Source organism: Cnephaeus nilssonii (assembly GCF_951640355.1).
Source record: "Cnephaeus nilssonii genome assembly, chromosome: 20".
NCBI classification, from domain to species: domain Eukaryota; kingdom Metazoa; phylum Chordata; class Mammalia; order Chiroptera; family Vespertilionidae; genus Cnephaeus; species Cnephaeus nilssonii.
The window spans coordinates 45,526,762-45,540,237 of NC_137091.1; the positions used below are offsets into that span (position 1 = coordinate 45,526,762).

General features: G+C 57.8%; 1 protein-coding gene across 1 annotated transcript in view; it reads right to left on the bottom strand.

The window, feature by feature from the left end:
* SHANK1 (SH3 and multiple ankyrin repeat domains 1) overlaps window positions 1–13,476 on the bottom strand; it is a gene marked incomplete at its 3' end in the record, with an annotated part of 49,527 nt that overhangs the window by 7,268 nt on the left and 28,783 nt on the right. Inside the window, 8 exon segments of the mRNA XM_079800584.1 lie at window positions 1,105–1,201; window positions 9,060–9,178; window positions 9,574–9,642; window positions 9,841–9,864; window positions 10,390–10,470; window positions 10,720–10,855; window positions 11,355–11,479; window positions 11,686–11,768. Of these exon segments, the coding sequence (XP_079656710.1) occupies window positions 1,105–1,201; window positions 9,060–9,178; window positions 9,574–9,642; window positions 9,841–9,864; window positions 10,390–10,470; window positions 10,720–10,855; window positions 11,355–11,479; window positions 11,686–11,768 (734 nt within the window).

Sequence of the window (13,476 nt, forward strand, 5' to 3'; positions counted from 1 at the left end):
TAAATGATGAGATGTAGGTAGACCTCACAGAAGAGAGACACAAGCTGGTAGACTGTGGACACTGGGAGCTCAGGAGAAGCTAGATCCAATTAGCCAGACGACTCAGCGAAGAGTGGAGGAGTGAAAGTCTTTGGCCGACTTCTCACCTGTCAGGTCTGTCTTTGATCCTCCCCTCCAAGCCTCTGGCTACTCTCTCTCCCTTGACCAGTGTCCCTGCTTCATTCATTACTTCTCTGCTGAGGACTCCCACCTTTGTCTCGGGCCCCATTGCTCTCTCCTGAGCTCCCTGCGCCCAGATCTGAATGCCGCATCCACTTGGTGTGTCACTGGCATCTCTAACTGAGCTCCTGACCTCCTCCTGCCCCTGGTCTCTCCCATCTCAGCAAATGGCAGCTCAGTCCTACCACAGGGCCTTTGCACGGGCTGTGTCTGCTGCCTGGAAGGCCTCCCCTCTGGATACCTCCATGGCTCCCTGCTTCATCTCCACGTTTCAGCCCAAACCCGCCCCCACCAGCACTTGTGATCTCTCTTATCATACTCTGCGTTTTCTGTTTGTCCATAGCACTCACCACCTTTAACATACTGTATCATTTTCTTGTTCCTTATCCTTATAGTATGTTGTCTGTCTTTCTGTCATGTAAGCGCCACAAGGGCAGGGCCCTTTAGTCTGTTTTCTTCACTGACATATCCCCCCCCCCCCCGGCCCCCAGTCTAAGCTGGCATATGGTAGTGCTCCATAAACACATGTAGAATGAATGAATGAATGAATGAATGAAGTCAAGTATAAGAGAGAAGGAACCAGGGTCTGTGGCGGGGACGACATTCTGCATCTGGACAGGGGCAGTCATCTCCCCATTTTCTAGATGCAGAGCCCTCGGCCCAGAGAAGGAAAGCCACCTGCCCCAGGTCACACAGCTGGGAAGGAGAAGAGCCAGGATCCACACCCAGGTCTGCCCAGCTCCATGGAACTGTGCTCACATGTGCAGGTAGAAGAGAGCACGTCCCGGCCCCGTGTTTCTGCCGTGAACGTCGCCCTTGCAGCCTCCCCTTCCCCAGCCTGCGTCCCGGACACCCACGCTCCCGGTGGCGGAGACGGTGACATACCAATAGATTTTTGCCGGAGCATAAGCCCAGGTCCTGGAGGCAGGTAGGAAGGCCGTTCATAGCTCGGCTGCGAGCGGTGGTGGGGATCGAAGCTCGACTTTGGGGTGGCAGTCGGGGAGGAGAGAGAAAAGATAGCAAAGAAGAGTCAGGGCAAGAGTATTCAGGCTCATACCAGGCCAGCCCCCATCCCTGCTCCCAGGCCTGGGCAGGAAGGGGGCGGGGTCTGTAGGGAGGGGCGGGGCCTGCAGGAGGCGGAAGGGAATTCTTGTGGACGGAAAGGTTTCTGAGTCTGGGCAATGGGGAGATAGAAAGGAAAAGAGCGATTTTTAGTCAACCCTGTTTGCTCGGTTTCCCAGGCATCCCATACTAATCCGGGTCCTTTTCTCCATTCCTGCCGCCGCCGCCCAGGTCCAAGTCACCGGCAGCCGGAGGACCGCAGTAGCCTCTTCCCTTGTCCCCACCCCATCGCCCTAACCCCTCTGGTCTGCTTTCCACACATGGGCCAGAGGGATCTTTCTGTTGTTGTTAATCCTCACCCGAGGATATTTTTCCCTTGATTTTTAGAGAGAGTGGAAGAGAGAGGGAAAGACAGAGAGAAACATTCTCATTGGTTGCCTCCTGCACGATCCTGGACCAGGGGGGCCTGGGAGGAGCCTGCAACCAGGGTCCGGGCCCTTGACCGGAATCGAACCCGGGACCCTTCGGTCTGCAGGCCGACGCTCTATCCACTGAACCAAACCAACTATGGCAGAGGGATCTTTTCAAAAAGTAATTCAGGCTGATTCAGTGGTTGAGCATCGGCCTATGAACCAGGAGGGGACGGTTTGATTCCCAGTCGGGGCACAGGCCCAGGTTGTGAACTCGATCCCCAGCGTGGGGCATGCAGGAGGCAGCCGACCAATGATCCCCTTTCATCGATGTTTCTCTCTCCCTCTCTGAAATCAATAAAAAAATGTATTTAAAAAGTAATTCAGGTCATGCTATTGCCCTGCTTAAAATCCTACAGTCACACCCCACCTCAGCGAGGAAGGGGTCTGAATTCCCAGCCGACCCAGATCCCCTTGGCTGGGATGCCCTTCCCATCCCCAGCGGCTGTGTCACTTGCTTTTTGCTCTGAAGAATCACCCTCCCCCAAAGGGGTGACCTGCCCAAGTGGTTACGTGCCCCCACTTCTGGGAGCCACCTGCAGCCAGCGACTGACTGACACGGAGGTCCAAGGCACAGGATCAACGCCCCAGGCAAGTCACACTCCAGAGCTGTGTGTGTGTGTGTGTGTGTGTGGGGGGGGGGGGGGGTCAGGCTGAGGCGCACTCCAGAGGGGACCAGGTCTGCTGTCCCCTGCAGCCCTTTCTGCCCCCTCCCCCCCCGCCCCCACTTAGTTGGCATAAGAATCCCCATGTCAGGCTCCGACTATAGGAGACCCAGACTCAGATGCCCGGCACGATCTTGTCCCACCTGCATCTCCTCCTGGCTCCCTCAGGCCCCCCCAGGGCCCCGAGGCCCAGCTCTGCGTTAGGCCTGCAGGTCCTGGGTCTTTCCTCTACAATGACCCCCTCCTAACCCCCACAGGTGCTTTCCACCTTTACCCTCTTCACTCCACTGTCCCCTCCCAGCACTGTCCACAGCATGTCCCTGTCCTGCTTCCTTCCTGGCCCTTTTCTCCACCCGAAACGGTCTCATTTGCTGGCTTATGGTCTGCCTCCCAGCCTAGCTGAGAGTACCATCTATTACCCCAGTTAGCTCAGTACAGTGTTGAGGGCGCATCACACTTTTAGGGGAAATGCTTTAATTTCTTTTAAAATCAGAAGGGAAAAAAAAGTAGAATCAACCTGGATAATATTCATCTTGGTATCAACACAGTCATAAAATACAGATTTTTTTTTTTAACTTTTAGGAGGTAGGGACTCATAAGGCAAAATTGCTAAAGGCCCATGAACGTCATGGATAAACCCAGCCGGTGTGGCTCAGTGGTTGAGGGTTGGCCTATGAACCACAGTTCAATTCCCGTCAGGAAACATGCCGCAGTTTCAGGCTCAATCCCCACTGGGGGGCGTGCAGGAGGCAGCCAATCAATGATTCTCTGTGATCATTGATGTTTCTATCTCTCCCTCTCCTTTCCTCTCTGAAATCAATTTAAAAATATATTTTTAAATGTCATGGATAACTGCCTGGCCAGCGTGGCTCAGTGGTTGAGCGTTGACCTTTGAACCAGGAGCTCAGGGTTCAATTCCTAGTCAGGGCATGTGCCCAGGTTGTGGGCTCGATCCCCAGTGGGGGGCATGTAGGAGGCAGCCAATCAATGATTCTCTCTCATCATTGAGGTTTCTATTTCCCTCTCCCTCTCCCTTCCTCTCTGAAATTAAAAAAAATAAAGTCATGCATAACTGCTTGAGGATAGGGACTTTGTTGTTCTTGTTCCCTGCTGGGTCCCCAGTCCCTACACAGGGCCTGATACTCTACCATCTCACGTCAAATGGACAAGTGACTAAGAAAGACCCAACATCGGGCACGTTGTTTGGAAGTTCCACAACCAACCCCCCCCCCCCCCCCAAGCTGTAAATTTTCTAAGGGAATTGACCTTGCTTGACTGGTTCACTCCTACACCCCCAGGGCCCAGCAGCAGGTCTAGCACATAGTAGGTGCTCAAGAAATATTTGTAGCCCTAGCCGATTTGGCTCGGTGGATAGAGCATCGGCCTGCGGACTGAAGGGTCTCAGGTTCGATTCTGGCCAAGGGCACATGCCTGGCTTTCGGGCTCGATCCCCAGTAGGGGGGGTGCAGGAGGCAGCTGATTGATGTTTCTAACTCTCTATCCCTCTCCCTTCCTTTCTGTAAAAAAAAAATCAATAAAATATATGTATTTTTAAAAAGAAATATTTGTAGAATGAAGAACTGAATGGAAGTGACACACGCTCATGACAAGATTGGGGGGGGGGGGGGTGGTGGCGGGGAGCAGCCTGAAGGCCAGACGCCAGTTCTGTGCCCCTGAACAGCCACATGGGCGCCCGGGCAGCCCCCGCAGGCGCCAGGGAGTGTGTCCTGAAGGCGTGCCTGCTTTGACTGGTCTCCCCAGTTTTCATCTCCTCTGAGCAGGGTTCTCAGCCTGCCGACTCTTCTTGACTTGGCTGCATGTTTTTCTCAGACATTCTCCTGAAGCCCGTTCTCCCGAAGCCTCAGCCGAACACCCTGCTTGGCTTTCCATCCTGGCCTGCAGCTCATCATGATCTGTGTGGCCTCAGGGAGCCGAACCCCGTAAAGGGGGAGATTGTGTGGTGGTGGTGGTGGTGGTGGTGGTGGTGGTGGTGGTGTGTGTGTGTGTGAGAGAGAGAGAGAGAGAGAGAGAGAGAGAGAGAGAGAGGAAGTAAGGGAGCCATTTCCACTTTGCCAGCTGTTTTACGTGTTAAGTCCTCACTGAATCCTCAACCCTGTGTCCTAGGGTTGGTTACACCCATTCTGGTGGCAGTGGAAGAGGCTATGGGTCAAGGAGAAGGTCATGTCCTAGGCCAGCCAGTACGTAAGGAGGAGGTGACAGGGCCGTTGTAGAAAACAGACCGGAGTGACTAGAAAATGCTGAGGTTAGCCCCGGCCGGTGTGGCTCAGTGGATAGAGCGTCGGGTCCCGGGTTCGATTCCCGGTCAAGGGCACATGCCCGGGTTGCGGGCTGGATCCCCAGTAGGGGGCGTGCAGGAGGCAGCCGATCCATGACTCTCATCATGGATGTTTCTCTCTCTTTCTCCCTCCCCCTTCTTCTCTAAAATCAATAAAAAATAAATTTAAAAAGAAAATGCTGAGGTTAAGTAAGAGGGAAGACGGGTACGAAGAGCAAAGGAAAGGGATGTGGCTGTCAGAAAGGACGCAGGGACAGGAGCAGGCTGGAGAGGACATGCGTGGATCCGGGCTGGGAGGACGGGCAAGAGGATAGCTGGAGGCGGGGAGGAAGGTGCGAGAAGCATCCTGCATGAGGCGGGGGCCTGGGAGGGGTGGGAGCCAGTGGGACGAGGGTGGGGGGTGGGGTGGGGAGGCAGTGACAGAAGAAGGGTGCCCCTAGCTGAAGAGGGTGCAGCGTGGAGGGAGAGGCATCGGATTGGCAAACTGACCGAGGACATGTCGAATTGGAAGGGAGGGATCAAATAATGGGTGAACGTGACGTGTCGTGAGGGGTCAGAGCGGCAGAGGAGATGCCGGACTGACAGAGGAGCCGTAATAGCCTCTGAGGAGGCGCACTGACTGCTGGAGGGGCGGACTGACTCCAGGTGGGACAGGCTGACCTCCATCAGCAAACCAACAACCAGGCAGCACCCTCTCCCGCGCGCGCGTGGAGGGGACAGCCAATCGGGATGCGCCTGGTGAACGTGACGTCACCAGCTGCCGGGCAGACTCCTCCCCAGACAGTGGTCCAGAGGCCCAGCCTCCTCCTGTGCCCCCTCGCGGGTGGTCTGTGGGTCTGGTGCCTCAGGGACAGAGTCTGTGCCCTGGTGCTGAACACCGGCCGGAGGCTGAGGGTGGGCTAGGAAACTCGCGCCATGGAGACAGCCCCTGGTAGAGATCAGGGGAGAGAGAATGGAGGGGGAGACAGATGGAGAGACAGATAGAGAGATGGGAGAGAAGAGAGAGATGGGGGAGACAGAGACAGAGACTCAGGTCCAGAGAGTGGAGAGACAGAGATTGAGAGACAGGAGAGGAAATGAGACAGTCAGTGATGGGAAGGAAAAGCCACCCGTGAGCAGGGAGAGAAAGTCAGTCCAGAGAGGCCCTGGAATGGAGAGGGCTGGAGCGTCCTCGGGGGAGACAGAGGCAGAGAATGCAACCGAGAGGGTGTGATAAAAATGATTAGAGGGCCCTGACCGGTTTGGCTCAGTGGATAGAGCCTCAGCCTGCGGACTGAAGGGTCCCAGGTTAGATTCCGGTCAAGGGCATGTACCTTGATTGCGGGCACATCCCCAGTAAGGGATGTGCAGGAGGCAGCTGATCAATGTTTCTCTCTCTCTCTCACTGATGTTTCTAACTCTCTCTCTCTCCCTTCCTCTCTGTAAAAAATCAATAAAATATATTTTTTTAAAAAGAAAAAAATATATATAAAGAGGCCACAATGCCCACCTGCCCCCTCTGGTCCCGTGCAGAGGGGTCCAAGTGGGAGACTGAAGAGGAGACAGAAGCTGAAACAAACGGGAGACGGACACACAGAGGACAAGACCACAGACCAAGAGAGGGGCCCCGGAGAGGAGACCAGAAATGTCAGGGCTCACGGTGAGGAAGATCAGGGAGGCTGGTGGGAAGGGAGAGAAAGCCGCAATGTGAGAGGGAGGGTCCAGGGACAGGCCCCCGGAGGGAGAGAGGAAAAGGGGACGTCCGGCGGGAAAAATGACCACTGGCCTCCAGGACTGGGAGGGAAGGGAGCCCCCAAGGAAGACCTCAGGTGAGGGGGCGGGCGGGCAGCGGGTGTTATGACTGGCAGGTGTTTGGCCCTACCTGGGGGCGTCTTTGGCGCTCAGACGGTGAAATCCTGAGGGCCAGGATTTTGTCTACCCTGCAACCACGGTTCGCACAGGGAGGGGGGGCACCCTGGCTGCCTGGCACTTCATGAGTCACTGAATAAACTCAGAGACTTGGCACTGAGCCTGATATGCTATTGTGGGGTCTCTGGGGTGCACGAGTCACGGTGGGGTCTCCAGTTTGTTGTTTTGTGGCCTCGGGGGACCCACCATCCGACGAGCGCCTGCCGTACTAGGAGTTGATCTTATTCAATCCCCGTAAGAACCAGCGGGACCGGCTTTAGTCCCATTTCACAGGACAGGAAACCGAGGTGCGGAGAAATTACACAGCCTGGTCCAAGGAGGTCAGGGAAGTCGGGATTCCAAGGCAGGCCTGCATGGCTCTACAGCGGCCCAGGCTGTGCGTCTTACACTGACCCTGGTGAGGCGTGGGCACGGAAGACGACCCTAACAGCCCTCGGATCTCAAATTCCTTGAGCAACCAAGGATGGGTGTGCCGTGAGGACCTCCTGCACCCAGGGCAGCCTGCCAAGCCCTGAGAAGTGGCCCAGGACCCTCCGGCTCTAAATCTGGGGTGCACGAGTCACTGTGGGGTCTCCATTTCTACATCTAACAGTCTGGGTACAAAAGGTCCCACCTGCGCTGGGTTCTTGTAAAAGTACCAGAGCTTCTAGAAAAGGCCGCCAAACCCTTAGGGGGGGACTGTGGACAGACTTCGGGGGGCCTGTGCACTTGGACGGGAGAAAAACTACCTTTTTTTTTTTTTTTCATTATCCTCCAATTAAAATGCTCAGCGGTTGAGCGTTGAACCAGGAACCAAGAGGTCGCTGGTTCAATTCCCAGTCAGGGCACAGGCCCCGGTTGTGGGCTTGATCCCCAGTAGGGGGTGTGCAGGAGGAAGCCAATCAATGATGTTCCTCTCTCATCCCTCTCCCTCCCTCTCTCTCTCTCTGAAAAATCAATAAAAACATATTTTAAAAAAATAAAATGCAACATTTCCTCAATTAGAAATGCAGGCCACGCAAGACCCATGACTATAGCCCCAACAGAAATCACGGATATTACCAAACCCCATCGCAGTGGCTACAGTGTCTCAAAACAGTGTTTTATGCTTCTCTGTCTTTGAGGTTAGAGTGTAAGGTCCGCCACCAGATCTTGCTGGCTAACGCTGCAAAAAGGCACTGATAGGACTAGACCATAAATTTGCTTTTTCAAAATATTTTGATAAGTGCATTTCAGTGTCACTGGCTTCTTTTGTTATCTTATGTAAGTTATTGTATGCTTTTGTTAATCCTTTCCAGAGGATATTTTTCCATTGACTTTTAGAGAGAGTGGAAGGGAGGGGGAAAGACAGAGAAACACTGACATGAGAGACACGCATCGATTGGTTGCCTCCCACACATGTCCGGACCAGGGCCAGGGATCGAGCCTGCCACTGAGGTACGTGCCCTTGACCGGAATCAACCCTGCGACCCTTCAGTTCAAGGACGAACCCTCTAACCACTGAGCAAACCGGCCAGGGCTCATAATGCCTTTATAAGCATCATTCACAGCACTATGTTAAAGGGGTCCATGCCCCACCCCCCCGGCCCCGAAAGCCAAAGAACCTAGTTTCAGAGTAAATGGCCCCTGGGCCACCAGGTGGTGGGTATGGCTTGTCAGAAGAGGGGGTCAGGGGTCAGGGACAGAGAGCAGGGCCTGGGCCGAGAAGAAAAATGTGCTGAGAGAGAGGCAGGGCAGGGTGTGACCTCCGGAGGGTGGGGGGAGGGGCTGGCGGGGAGTGTGCTCCCATGGAGGGGCGCAGCTCAGTGGGGACCACAGCCAGGGAGGGACCAGCAGGCCCCACCAGGAGAAGCCTGGCTGAGGGCGGTGGCTGGACCATGGACCCAGTGGCCTGACTGCCCGGGTTGAGATTGGGCTCCCTCTCTGAGCCTCCGTGTTCCTCCCCTCTGTAAATGGGCTACCGTGCCCTCACAGGATGCTCCTAAGGATTGCATGACATGACCCATGTAAAACGTAGTGTCCCACATACAACCCACACCGGCTCCAGTCCGCCTCCCGCGTGGGGAGAAGCAGGCAGGGCCAAGACAGAGGTCATAATGAATATTTCAGTAACTACCACTTGGTGAGCACCTACTGCGTGCTGGGCCTGAGCCAGCGATCTCCATCAGGGCGGGTTTATCTTCCCGAGACCTTCGAGGTGGGGCCGAGATGGACGGGAGGGAGCGAGCATGGGGAGCAGGAATGGAGAGTGGAGGGAGGGGACCAGAGACGGATCTGGGGGAGGGGGGCAGACAAGGAGGAAGAGGATGGGCAGAGAGGAAAGGAGGCCCCAGAGTGGGGGGTGGAAGGAGTGGACCCCAGGAAGTGTTTGCAAGGACAGGGATGGCGGCTCCAGGTTGGTGCGTGCGCCCGTCAAGATTCCTTCCCCCAAGACCCCGGTTCCCCACACCCCACGCCTACCTCGGTGGCGAAGAAGCCTTTGGGCCGGTGTTTGCCCAGGGAGGCCAGGCCCCCAGGCCCAGGGCTCTCGCTCGCACTGATGGTCTGCTGAGCTGCCGCCAGAATTTCGTCCAGTTTGTCTGGGGAGGCAGAGAGGGTGGGACACAGCGAAATGGAGATGCTTTGCCCCCGCCCCCCCCAGCAGAGACGGAGCAGCTTGGAGCCCACACAGTGGCTGGTGAGAACCGGGAAAGGCCACCTATCTCCACGGTGTGTGTGTGTGTGTGTGTGTGTGTGTGTGTGTGTGTGTAGCCCCAATGGAGACAGTCTCCAGCCATGGGAAGGAGTGAGGGCGCGAACAAGCCGGCCATCGTGGGAGGTGGCAGCTTAGACTTGACAGGGGGGGGGGCGCGGCTGGGTGTGAGGGTGGTCAGCGGGCGGGTGAGGGTCCGAGTGGCCGCGGCGCCGCAGGGGGCGCGGCGTGGGGGTGGGGGTGGGGCCCTGGGCAGCCCGGGGAGCGGGGTGGGCCACTTACTGAGCGCCATCTGGTACACGGTCCGCTTTTTCTCCATGCTGGGCACGGGCGCCGGCTGCTGCTCATACTCTGTGGGCAAAGGAGGCGGCTGTGGCCCAGGGGCACCCCGGGGGGCGGGGCGGAGCGCTCGGCCGGGGGGCGTGGCCGGCGGGGGCGTGGCCCCGTGGGCGTGGCCCGCGGTGTGCGCAAGCGCGAGTGGGGCAGTGAGGGGCCGGGGCGGGGAGGGGTCGGGATGGGGGCCCTCCCGCCAGTCCTGTGCCCACTCACCACTCTTCTTCTTCCAGGGGGAGACTAGCCCGGGGGAGAGGCAGTAGAGGAGCCAAGAGTTAGGACTTCAGGGGGAGGCGAGGGGCCCCCTGTCTGGAACGCCCGCCTCCCGCGTGGCCCCGGGGGCCGGGGCTGTCAGCTGCCTGCCCCGCCCCTGTCAGTGGAAGTCGGACCCCGCAGGTCCACGCTGCCTGGAGGGAGGGGGCGGGGCGGCTGGTGGCAGGTGGCGGAGGACAGGGGTGGGACGGATGGACAGGGGCGGGGCAGGAGACCAGGAGACGGACTCGCAGCCGCGTGGGACACACAGACCCGGAGGGGGGTGGGGGGGGGCACCCCGACAGAGAAACAAATGCAAGAGGGACAGAGAAAGTCGACTCTCAGACGCCCCTTTCCCAGCGACACACACGCAGGCCGGAGAGAGCCGGGCCCGTGGACGGGGACAGGATGCGGACGAGGAGCCCTGGCCACTAACAACACTAACAGACTCGAGGACGCCCGCCCCGCGGCCCCTCGCCCTCACGCTGGGCCCTGGCAGCCCCGCAGGCTCACCCATCTCCTCCAGCTCTGAGGTCATGGACTTGGAACGCAGGGAGATGGCTGGGGGCGGGAGCCGCTTAGCCTGCTGGGGTGCTAAAAAGGGGACGGACGGTGGGGGTCAGGCCTCAGCAGCGAGGGGAGAAGCCCCGTGACACCCCCCACCAGCCACCACCGCAGCGCTCCGGAGCTCGGAGAACCGCCACCAGCAGCGAGGAAAGCGCCCTGCCTCGGTTTCTCCCCAGAAGGGCGGTGGACAGGCAGCCGTGAGGAAGGGAAGGCCAGGGGTCTGGAGGGCGCCTGAGAGTCGGCCCGGCGGCCTGGCCACGCGGGGAGGAGGCTCACCTTTCTTGTGGACGGCCTCCTCCATGTCCGGGTGCCGCGTGACCATCACCACCTTCACCATCAGCGTGTTGCCCCCCTGGCGGATCATGTTCACCACCTGGCGGTGGCCCACCTTCACCACATTCTGCCCGTTCACCTGTGGCACAGACACCCCCCAACCACCCCCGGGAGGTGAGGGAGGGGTGCACCGTGGGCCTCTCCTCCCTCCCTCGGACCCTCCCCTCCACCCTCTGTCCTGGCAACGCCCCACCTCCCTGTTCCTCTAACTCTCCTGGCCTTGGGGCTGTGGGAGGGACTGAACCCACCCCATTCACCCCCTCTCTTCCTCTTTGTCCCGCTCACATTGAGAGAGAGAGAGAGGGGATGAGAGAGAGGACGTGTCCCTGCGGGGGCACAGCCCTGCCACCATTTGAGACACTTCAGAAAGGCCATTCGGAGTAAATCCATGGAGAAAGCAGAGGCTGGGGAGCCTGGTGCCAGAGGAGAACCTGGACCTGGGCAGCCAGGTCCCGGCGTGGATCCCGAGGGGCCCCGAGATTCGTCCCCGGGGTCCCCGGGGAGAGAGGGGTGTCTGTGGCGGGTGCGCCAGGGGCCGGGGCTTGGAGAGGCCTCTGGGGCTGGGGGCCAGGACTCACCTCGATGAGGAAGTCGCCCATGCGCAGTCCAGCGCGCCATGCCACGCCACCCTCGTCCACCGACTCCAGATACTGCAGGGCCGGGAAGGCCGGGGTGGGGGTGAACTCCTCGATGGGGGTCTGCGCTGCAGATGGGAGGAGCCGGCGGGGTCGGAGGGGAGGGGAGGGGGTGGAGAGGCCGAGCAGGGGATGGGGCTCAGACCCAAGTCACGGAGGCTTCGCCGTGGCTGAGGGACCGGCACCCTGGGGTTGGGGGTGTGGGCGGGCTGGGGTCCCTCCCCACCCACCCCACCCCCCGGCCATCCCCCAGCCCCTCCCGGCCGGCACTCACCCTTGGCCCCCCGGAGCACGAACCCAAACCCCTCGCTGTCCTTCTTCTGCAGCAGAACCGTCTTCTCCTTGATGATGTAATCGCTGGTGGGGAGGGCAGGAGGGGCGGGGGTGGGGTGGGTGGAGAAGGGATCATGAGACTCGAAGCCGAGCCCCACCGGCAACACAGTGGCCCATGCCCCGGCTCCAGGACCATCCATCCCACCTAGGATCTTCCTCCCCCACTCCGAGCGGCAGCGTCTGCTCCTGCTCGCGGCAGCGCTGACAGGCCTCCCCCGCGGAGCCCGGGTGCCTGCTCTCCCACTCACTCTTTCCTCATTCATCCATCCGCCATCCATCCACCCATCCATTCAGCAAGCGGTTCCTGAGCCCACTGTGCGCCAGGCACCGGGAGGTACACTGCCAGGTCCCCAGACAGCCTGGCTCGAACCCCTGCTAGCCACTTCCTGCCTGTGACCTTGAGCCTGGACTTGCACCTTTTGGGTCTCAGTTTCCTCATCTTTTTTTAAAATATATTTTATTGACTTCAGAGAGGAAGGAAGAGAGAGAGAGAAACATCAATGATGAGAGAGAATCATTGATCAGCTGCCTCCTGTACTCCTCACATTGGGGATCGAGCCCACAACCTGGGCATGTGCCCTTGACCGGGAATTGAACCCTGACCTACTGGTTATAGGTCGATGCTCAACCACGGAGCCACGCCGGCCGGGCATCTGTAGCAGCAGGCTCTACCTGCCATGATGCTGTGGCAGCGAAGTACCTATAATATTTAGTACAGTGCCCAGCACGTCAACACGCCCAGTAGAATGCTTTCCTTGTCTCCGGTCAAGTTTTTTTTTTTTTTTAATATATTTTACTGATTTTTTACAGAGAGGAAGGGAGAGGGACAGAGAGTTAGAAACATCGATCAGCTGCCTCCTGCACACCCCCTACTGGGGATGTGCCCACAACCAAGGTACGTGCCCTTGACCAGAATCGAACCTGGGACCCCTCGGTCTGCAGGCCGACACTCTATCCACTGAGCCAAAGCGGTTTCGACTCAAGTTTTTAAGTCAAGAGGACACGTGTACTTTGATGATGCCTCTCCCAACTCCCTGACCATATATATATATATATATATATATATATATATATATATATATACACATACACACACATACACACACACACACACACACACACACACACACACACACACACACTATAGCAACACCTCCCCAGGTCCCCAAGCATACTGTAACATTGCTTATTCAGCACTGTCCAATATGGTGGCTGCTAGCGGCATGTGGCTATTTATATGCAAATTAATTAAAAGTTAAATGGAACCATTCAGTCCCTCAGTCTCACTAGCTACATTTCAGCGTGAGGTCAGTGGCTGCCACGCTGGACAACGCAGGTGCAGGCCATTTCGTGGCCGCGGAAGGTTCCGGTGGACAGCGGGACGTCTCTGTTCCCTGGTGTGCCTCAAATGTACCTCCTGCGCCCAGCCGGTGGGTTCTAGCAAAATGCAAATTCCATCCCCCCTGGATGTGGGGGTGGGTCTCAGCAAGGCCCCTGAAGACCTGCTCGCACGTTTAGGTCAGCGGTCGGCAAACTCATTCGTCAACAGAGCCAAATATCAACAGTACAACGATTGAAATTTCTTTGGAGAGCCCAATTTTTTAAACTTAAACTTCTTCTAACGCCACTTCTTCAAAATAGACTCGCCCAGGCCGGGGTATTTTGTGGAAGAGCCACACTCAAGGGGCCAAAGAGCCGCATGTGGCTCTCGAGCCGCAGTTTGCCGACCACG